Source organism: Gossypium hirsutum, chromosome A05 (assembly GCF_007990345.1).
Source record: "Gossypium hirsutum isolate 1008001.06 chromosome A05, Gossypium_hirsutum_v2.1, whole genome shotgun sequence".
Taxonomy (NCBI): domain Eukaryota; kingdom Viridiplantae; phylum Streptophyta; class Magnoliopsida; order Malvales; family Malvaceae; genus Gossypium; species Gossypium hirsutum.
Window position 1 is genome coordinate 13,238,868 of NC_053428.1, and position 9,834 is coordinate 13,248,701.

The window sequence follows — 9,834 nt, forward strand, 5'->3', positions numbered from 1 at the left end:
ACACATTAAACATGCTCTTACTCGGTAGAAGCTTCTTCTATGAATTTCAACTAACTTGGCTCTTTACAAAATTATCGTGTTAACCATTATGAATTGCCCTACCACCTGTGTATTAACAAATTTGAATGTGAAAATGAAATTAGACAATACTAGAAAATTAAACTTGAATTTTGTTTTAATTAATTAATATTTGTTTTCGAAAAAAAACTCTTAAACTTATTATTACTATTAAACAATCCTACAAAATTAATTCTCATTCGGATGAATTCCTCGTTAAAAAAAAAATCAAACTCCGACGTAAGATAACTTTTTGAACTAATTTTCAAAAACTGTAAAAAGAAAGAGTGGTCCAACCCAAAACGATGGCGACCGCAAATTACATTAATGTTGAGATATGAGAAATGAAGAAATAAATTATTTTATTTGGTTGCTTATGAAGAAATATATATCCATAGGTTGAAATGAAAATTTTGTATTCTTGTAGGGTGATTTTGGCACCTAGGTAAGTGGGCAGTGGCAGTGTCCGAGTGAGACCCAGACGGTAATATTTTTATCTTATTTTATTATTTAAAGGAGGCTAAATTAGGGAAGACAAAGTGGGAAAGGAATTTTGCTGCCTGACAACGAACTCAACAGTGAGAGGAGAAAAGTCTTAAGTCACGCACTTTGCATGGGGTCTGTCAATTTCCACCCAATCATTTTTGGCCACGTGTAATCTGGGTCAAATTGAGTCCTCCGTTTGTCCCTTTCACGGGTGTGCTTGAAAACCCATTCCGTGAAAGTGCGGTCACAATAATTAATTTATTTTTCCCTTGTTATCTCTCTCTGTGTGCTGCCCTTTTATTATCCGACCTTTATAGGATAACCGTTGATTGATCTTATCTTCCACGTGTAAGGTGGTGATTTGCCCTGTGGATTTTACTGCATGGGCAATAGAGGAGGTCATGGGTCTTTAAAAGGGGGGAGGATTGCTCAATCATTTAGTGCGGGGCCTACTTTTCTCTTCTATTTATAGAATATTGATTTTTCTAATATCGTGAATCCATCGCCTTCTTATTATTGTTTGAAAAAATATTGAATCGAAAAAAAACGTGTCTGCAGTTGGCGAAATCGTTGTAAATCTACAAATTTGCAATAAAAGTTATCTATGGAATTAAACGACATCATTTCACTATTTTTTAGAGAAATGGAAATACATTTTACGTGTAGCTTAAAATGAGTTGAAAAGAGTTCTTTTGAATGGTTAAAGTGTTGTAATTAAGATTCCTAAAAGTTGGGTATGATTGAAATTTTAGGATATTCATGTTTACTCTATTTACATTTATGTGTAACCTTATTATATTATATATAATTTTTGTTCAAACTTTTTCCAACTTAAATTAGGTCTGTAATCATTAATTTTATTTACAGTGATTCATATATATCATTTTGTAATTCTCAATCAATATTATACATTTTTTCAAAAACTCCTAAAATCATATCCAAATTAAGTCAGATTATTGAAGGATTTTTATTTTGGAATTTAAATAAATTACTTATTTTTATATTATAAAGGTTTATAACCTATAAATTAAATAAAATAGAATTTAATTCCGAATTTATAAATTGAAAATTGAAACTACATTTAATCATTTAAAAAACTTAAATAGAATATTTGGATTGATTTTCAATTTTCTTAAATTTTTTTCAACCTACTTTTATATCAAAACGGTGCTTAAAAAGTTCCGTTTTCCTTGGTGTTTGCGTTTACGCCTAAAACACCATTTTCAAAGTCAAAAACAATAATAGGCGGGGGACTAGGCAAGGAATAAAGTGATAAACTCGTTTTACTAACAAAGGAAATATTATTCTTAATTGAAATATACTGAAAAAAATTTTGAAAGAACAAAAAAAAAAAAACCAATCATTTTCTCTGCAATATACAAAAGAGGACATGGAGGCTGAAAAGAAATAGTATTTTTGTGAATTACAAAACAATGGTAAAGTACTAATAGAAATGCGATTAGCACAATGCAAATTACCATCAGGGCAATACACTGAGATTAAATTAATGTTTTTGTTTTATGTACCAAAGAAAGCATTGTTTATAAAAAGTACTTTTCAACAAAAACTAAAATTTTTTATTTTTACTTTTGGCTAAAAGAAATGGTTTTACAAAGTACGTTTGTTTCTACAAATACTTTTGAAAAGCTAAAAATCATCTTGTTTATTTTATCTTAAAAGTACTTTTTATTCTAATAATGATTTTTAGAAGTAATGCCAAATTGACCCGAAGAGTCGTTGAAACAAATTAAAATATATGGGGTATTTATTTATAAATGAAGTAAATTTCTAATTTTAACCGTTTACAATGTGAAAATAACGTGCAAATAACATGTATAGCATTTATAAAATTGATAGGAAAGGAGAAAACAAAAATATTATTACAAAATGTATTTTATATAAAAATTTATTCTTCAATAACTAAAATGTTGAAATTGCTTCAACTTTTAGGCTGGCAAATGGCAATACATCCTTGGTTTGTTGCCAAATCAAATCAAAACAATTGACCTATAATACACTTAAACAAACTAGCTTTGAGATAAGCTATTACTATTAAATATTAGCACCCATAAGGTTTTAATTAATTACTAATTCTTTTATCTGAAAAAAAAGTTGCAGTTTGAAACATGAAAAGTGAATTCAAATATATATATATATACACATATACTTTTATGTTTGAAATTCACATTATTTGCACACACTTTTTCCTAATTATCATCACGCCAGATTAATTATAATAGAAATATAAATAACAACAGAGTAATCTAATTATTTATGATTTTAATCATTTTTTTAATTTTTTATTAGTTTAAAAAGAAAATAATAGTTTCACATTAAATTAAGAAATATTTTAAATTTTAAATTAAATCATCTGATTGAGAGAGAAAAATATTAAATTATTAGTAAGAGTCAATTGTATTAGTCCTCCAAATTATGATTCTCATTTTAAAGTATTCTTCAAACTCAAAAATATTTTAATATATATATATTCAAACTATAGTGATATGTCAATAAGGGTCTTCTATTACTAAAATATTTAATTTAACTTTTAAATGAGATGTTAAATCTTATATGACATAATTTAAAATGAAAATTTTAAAGAAAAATAAATATTGTAAAAATATTAGTTTTGAGGTTTTCAAATCTTTTACTGAAACCATTTTTCACTTTCTATTTTTCTCGATCTTACTTTATTTTTAGTTTTTAATTTTAAAAATTATGCGGTAACATTTTTTTGTCCTTAAAATTTTTGTTTTAAATTACGTCAAATAAGATTTTACGTGTTATTTAATGGTTTCAATAATGGAAAGACTTAATTGACATAACATTTGGTAGTTTGGAAATGTAAATCGAACGTTTTGAGTACCGATTTAAAATAAGGATATTCATAGTTTGGGCATGTGTTGGAATTAACCCTATTAATAATTTTAAAGAAATTAGGAAAGTGGAACAAGTTTTATGGACAACAGCAAATATGTTTCCCAAGGATGAGGTAGTCAACTTCAACACTGGCTTTTGCACTATTATGATATGTTTAATGCTGTCTTTTGGACACCATAATCTCGAGCTGTCAACAATTGTTAACTACCTTTTCTTGCCTTAATTACATGGATTTGTTCTTATCTTTTTTGTTCTTTTTCGGATATATTGCACCCAAAACAAAGGAAAAAGGAAATTAATTTGAAAGCATATTCTAACTATTTTTAATTCCAGACTTGGATCCACCAAAATATCCCACATTTCTAACTTTCAAGAACCGACTAAGAAATTAAAACGTAAATTTATATATATTTTTAATTTTGCTTCTTCCCTTGGGTGAGGGAGGGCCTGTGAGGAACAAGTGCATCATCGGAAAACATGAACAAACAAAAAGATTTTCATGTAATATTTTTAAAAAAATTCTTTTTAATTAGATGATAAGTATGTTATAATCTAATTCGAAAACTGAGGTTCTTTTACTTAAAATGAGAGATATTTATATATTAAATCCCATATGGATAAATTAATTATTCAATCATCTCCTTTATCAATACAAGATGTTAAAGGTGTAAAATATTCTATATTCTACAAAAAAAAATTGTGCATTATTGGAAAAGACAAACTAACTTGTTAGGTTGCCTTAGAGATTTATCTTAATTGTTATCCTTAGTACAATCATTTAATTTTTAATTTTCCAAGCTGGTGAAGATTTTTTTTTTTGTAATATATCTTAGAGTTAGGATACATAGTGAAGTAGAACAGATGTCTTCAAAGTCACCACCGCTTCATATCTGATATGCTTTGTCTCATTTTCGTTCTGCTGCATTATGGATGTGTAATGTTAAAAATTACTATTACTTATATGGATGTTAAATATATTCATCCCGCTTCACTTTAATTTGGTTTTTGCTAGTTATTTTTTTTATATTTTCAATTTTTTTAAAATGCCAACAAATATTGAAATATAATTACTTTAAAATATCTTTATGATATTCTCAATTTATTCTTTAGATTTGGAAAAAGATAAAAAGAATTTAAAATATTTTTCTATAAAATACTTTTTAGATTTTTCCCTCTTAATAAGTTTACGTTTAAAAAAAAACTGTAATTTCCTGAGGTAAAATAAAGCACGATAGAATAAATAGTTATTATAATCGCTCTATATATATATAAAAAAACAATACCCATCCCACACTATATCCATTTTTTAGAAAATTATTTACTTCATTCAAAACGAATGTATTAGTAATCTATTCAAATATTTGAGTTTTACCATCCTACATAAACATAGATACTGTAAAATTTGAAACTTTCACTAGGGATAAGTGAGATGAATTTTTTAATTGACAAAAGAGAGATTGGTTAAAAAATTATAGAGAAAGCTAGTTAGATTTTAAATTAAAAATGTTTCTTTAAAATTGTATTTTAAGTACAAATTATGACAAATATTTCACCTTTTAATAATTTCTATTGAATTTTGCAAGGATGTACTCGTTGTAGTTTTTTCCATCTATTTTTATTTTCTTAAAAACCAACTATACAGTATTACTATAGATGTTTAACTTTTTATACTGGTAAGTAATATCAAGTTAAAAATTATTTTTCATTAAAGAAAAAACTTCACCTAATTAGTTCCATTCACAAAATTAAAGTCTCCATCCTAAGAATCTAAGTTAGGAATCTAGAGTTTGGTCCACACTTATATATTTATTATATATAGATAACCCCTAACCCCAAAGGGGTTGATAATAGTTATTATTACTATATAAGAAATTGGTGTGCCATGCAAAATTGTCAGAGATTGCAGCTAAGGGTGGGTTTGGATGGGCGATTGGGTGCGGTGCGGTGCGTTTAGCTTACTTTTTGTCTCACGCTACAGTATCGTTACAGTATCTAATCTCACCGCCACCGCTGTTTTTACACTAACCGTAGGTAAACGCACCGTCCATCCAAACTCACACTAAGTCTTTCATAATACATGAACAAATAGTAAACAATATAGTCAAGTGATGATGGGTATGAAACGCACAAAAGCAAGGAAAAAAAAAAGAAAGGCAAGAGGAAAATAGCTTTTAGCCATGCCTCTTACATATTTTTAATCAATGCTTCAATCATGTCACTGTAAATGTAAAAAAAAAAGTCTAATACCCCATGATCATGATGTCAATATATATATTTCTGATATGGTATAATACAAGCTAACACTCTTTGATTTTTATTTATTTTTCATCTTCTTTAGCTTCTTAGAAGGCAAATAGACACTTATTTTATTATTATTATTATTATTATTACAAGGGGGAGTGTGAAGAGAAAAGAGGAAAAAGACAGAAAGTGCAACATCAGAGGGGTTCCCCACAACCCTTTGGCTTGTGGTTTTGGGTTCTTGTTTTCGGACAGCTTTGAGGATTAAACAAGCATTTCTCCTCATCCACATCTCTCGTTCTCTCTCTCTCTCTCTCTCTCTCCCACTCTTTGTCTGAGTTTTATGAGTTGATCAGTTTCATAATTTTGTATGGTTATTGTTGGATGTTGTTTTAGGTTTTTATTCATAACATGAAGCTTAAAAGTGGATAGAGATCGAGGATCTGCATAAACCTATATATCTGGTTACTTATATATAGAGAGAGAGTTATAAATACTTACAGCACTGCTTATTCTATTTGTTTCTTTTGAGAGAATTTCTTGAAAAAAAAAATTGTCTCTTGGGTTGAATCCAATATGATGATGATTATTTTATATATTCACCCATGTATATTAAGCCTAGCTAATCAAGTATCAATTTCTTTCTCTTTTATGACTTAGTTGGTTTTTTTTTTTTTTGGTTTTTTGTCTTTGGATTTTTTTTCTTTTTTGGTTTGTAAAAAACCAAGATCCATGGCCCATGATTTGCAAACTCTGGAGGTGGTCAAGTTCATTGGTTTATGTAAGAGAAGATGATGAAAAGCTTTATGTTCCACCAACAGCAACAGCAACAGCAACAGCAACAGCAACAACAACAAGTTTTGGAAGAGAATATGTCTAATTTGACTTCAGCTTCTGCATCTGGTGAAGCCAGTGTTTCATCTGGGAATAGAACTGAAGCTGGTTCTAATTATCCTCAACAGTACTTCACCACTAGTCAACAACCTCAAACTCAGCCAGTTAAGAGAAAGAGAAACCTACCAGGCAACCCAGGTTTGGTTTGGGTTCAAAAAGCTCTTTACCTTAACACCATTCTTTTTTGTTACTTGTTTTGTTCGTTTCCTTACCTACTTTCACTTTCCTTGTCCGAGACTCAATTTTTAATGCATTTTCTTGGTGGGTTTTTTGTTTTTTATTTTGAATCAGACCCAGATGCAGAAGTGATCGCTTTGTCGCCAAAGACACTCATGGCGACAAATAGATTCGTGTGTGAGATCTGCAACAAAGGGTTCCAAAGAGACCAGAACCTTCAGCTTCATAGAAGAGGGCATAATTTGCCATGGAAGTTAAAGCAAAGAACAAACAAAGAGGTGAGGAAGAAGGTGTATGTATGTCCAGAAACAAACTGTGTGCACCATGATCCGTCGAGGGCGCTGGGGGACTTGACTGGAATCAAGAAGCACTTCTCGAGGAAACATGGCGAGAAGAAGTGGAAATGTGAAAAGTGTTCGAAGAAGTATGCGGTTCAATCGGATTGGAAAGCTCACTCCAAGACTTGTGGCACCAGAGAATATAGATGTGACTGTGGAACCCTCTTCTCACGGTATCATAAATAGTTATCATTTTTCCCCCCATGAACACAATTATGAACCAACAAATCTTCTCACGGTATCATAAATAGTTAACATTTTTCCCCCCTTGAACACAATTATGAACCAACAAATCTTCATTTATTGAGGCATGCACTTGAGTATAACTTTGAACAATAGAAAAAAAAAAAAAAAGGTGCTTAGACTGTAAGCTTTACATTCTTTGTACATTGAAGAATTCATTGCAATATATACATCTAGCAGTTCCTAGTTTTCACACCCTAGAGAGAGAGAGAGAGAGAGAGAGAGATAGAATGAACATTGAAATTTTGTTTTGCACTAGCTCGAGTGGACAGTTTGTCCTATGCAGTGCACTCACAATGAAAGAGAAAAAAGAAAATGAATTGGATACAGAAAAGAGGGAAGAGAAAGTATTTTTCTGCCATTGTCATAGCACTTTATGACTGGTTTTGTTTTTGTTTTTGTTTTGTTCTGCTTAATTTTTTACTTGAAAACTTTATTTTTTCTTTTTCCAGGAGGGATAGTTTCATCACCCATAGAGCCTTCTGTGATGCTTTAGCAGTGGAGAGTGCAAGAGCAATAAACCCACTTCTCTCCCCTCATCAACCAGGCACAGCAGCAGCATCTCACATGAATTTACAAGTGCCCCAATTCAATCCCCATGACATCAAACTCCAACCATTTTCACTTAAGAAAGAGCAGCAAAGTTTCACGCCTCTAAGGCCAGAGATTCCACCATGGCTGGCTAGCCAACCGATGCTCGGGGCTGGTCCTGGCCCACCACACCCTATCGACCTTTCCTCCTCTTCATCATCAATATTCTCCCAGAGATTAGATCATCAAGATTTAACACTTCATGGAACCCCCAGCGCTAACCCTAGTCTTGTCCCCACACTCCCTCCATACCATCACACAGCACTGCCTTCCCCTCACATGTCAGCCACTGCATTGCTCCAGAAAGCAGCTCATATGGGTGCGACCATGAGCCGTAAATCTGGGTCATCATCAGTACCGTCCACTGTTGCAGCAGCAGCATCTGCCTCTTTGATGAGACCCCACCAACAAACTCACGTGTCTGCCGATTCTGCTGGCACTAACAACAACACAACAACAGCTGGTTTTGGACTCGACTTGCCTTCACGTGAAGAACTAGATGTGGGTAGCAGCAGTGGCATTATCCACGGCTTGGCTCCTTTCGGGAACCGTAAACCTGCTGCCAATGCAGGCGATGATGATGATGATAATAATAATATTGCTGGCACAGGTGCTACTCCTTCCCTTCTTCAAGACATGATTAACTCTTTGTCTTCTGCCACTGGATTTGACGCCACTAATTCCTTTGATGACATTGCATTTGGTGGGATTTTTAACGCAACAAAGAAGCTATGTGGCAGTTCCATCAACGAATCCTTCTCGAAAACAACTACACCAACAGTACCCACGACGACAAACGCCACTAGAAACGATCACCATGGAAGTACTGCCGGTAGTACCACCACCACCACCACTCAGGGTGGTGATCAAGGCTTGACAAGAGATTTCTTGGGTCTTCGAGCTTTCTCTCATACCGATATTCTCAACATTGCCGGTCCTGGTCGTAATTACTGCATCGACACTTCGCATGAACAACACAACCAGTCTCAAAAACCATGGCAAGGTTAGGTAATATAGCAACTCTTTTTTGTTCAAATGCTATATCTTAAATTTTATAAGCACCTTTTTCGTGTTTTATTCTGTTTCTTTATCTTTAATTAATTTCCTTCTACCTTTTGCTACAATCTTTCTAAAGGGAAGGACCTCTAAAAATACTGATATATATAATAATATCAGTTCTTCTTCATATTCATATATGTGTAGCCCATGTTACAAACTTTTGCCTTTTTGTTTAACTTTAATAGTAGTATATTCTTCATTCACACACATATATGTATGTATTCATATAAAAGCTGACCTGCAAAGCAAAACCCTAAGGTTAATAATATATTGGGTGATAAATGATAGCAGCTTCCAGAGGAAAGGAACATGATGATGAATATGACACCAATTAGTGGGTTTAGTCTTATAATCTAATCATATTTATTAGGTGATTTTTTTTTATTCTTAAGAGCCTTACGTGTAACTAAGAACCCAATGTAAATCCAGTTTATAAGTTATGATTATTAATTTTGAAATTGATGGTTGGCTTAGTCTTAATTAATTCGCCAGATGATTGTTTTATCATCTTTATATATTTAGGTTTTTCTATAAAATTTTATTTCGAATCTAAATAATATTATCAGGTTATGCAATCATTAGTTTTTAGTTATGATTATGGTTCATGCACAAGAAATCTTAGTATAAGTTTGTAATAATTAGATGATTTATTATATGTCGGAAAACTGTGTTTATATCACATTTGTCATGATTAAGTATGAGAAAAAATAGAATTGGGCTATTATGATTTTCAACGCGTAATCATGGGTTCTCTCTTTTACATCATTTTGGGAAGTGAATCTAAATGCTTTCTTATCAAATTTAAATTTCAATTCATGTTCATTTTATTCATATATATATATATTTAAAAAGTATGATTATATTCATT

General features: G+C 31.5%; 1 protein-coding gene across 2 annotated transcripts; it reads left to right on the forward strand.

Annotated features, from left to right (window-relative positions):
- The first annotated feature begins 5,326 nt into the window (after window positions 1-5,326).
- LOC107906105 (protein indeterminate-domain 7) lies at window positions 5,327-9,099 on the forward strand. Of its 2 annotated transcripts, none has more exons than XM_041113505.1 (3): window positions 5,327-6,696; window positions 6,850-7,246; window positions 7,769-9,099. In XM_041113505.1, the coding sequence occupies exons 1-3, from the start codon at window positions 6,456-6,458 to the stop codon at window positions 8,913-8,915; spliced, it is 1,785 nt and encodes a 594-aa protein (XP_040969439.1). In that variant the 5' UTR covers window positions 5,327-6,455; the 3' UTR covers window positions 8,916-9,099. The 2 variants fall into 2 exon arrangements, with proteins under 2 accessions (XP_040969439.1, XP_040969440.1); XM_041113506.1 differs by having other exon boundaries at window positions 5,842-6,696; window positions 6,856-7,246.
- Window positions 9,100-9,834: the final 735 nt, after the last annotated feature.

Excerpts from the sequence above, each read along its gene's own strand:
- LOC107906105 (XM_041113505.1), top strand. The coding sequence starts at position 6,456 with ATGATGAAAAGCTTTATGTTCCACCAACAGCAACAGCAACAGCAACAG. Across the intron at positions 6,697-6,849 it reads AAACCTACCAGGCAACCCAG|ACCCAGATGCAGAAGTGATC; the intron begins GTTTGGTTTGGG and ends ATTTTGAATCAG. Across the intron at positions 7,247-7,768 it reads TGTGGAACCCTCTTCTCACG|GAGGGATAGTTTCATCACCC; the intron begins GTATCATAAATA and ends TTCTTTTTCCAG.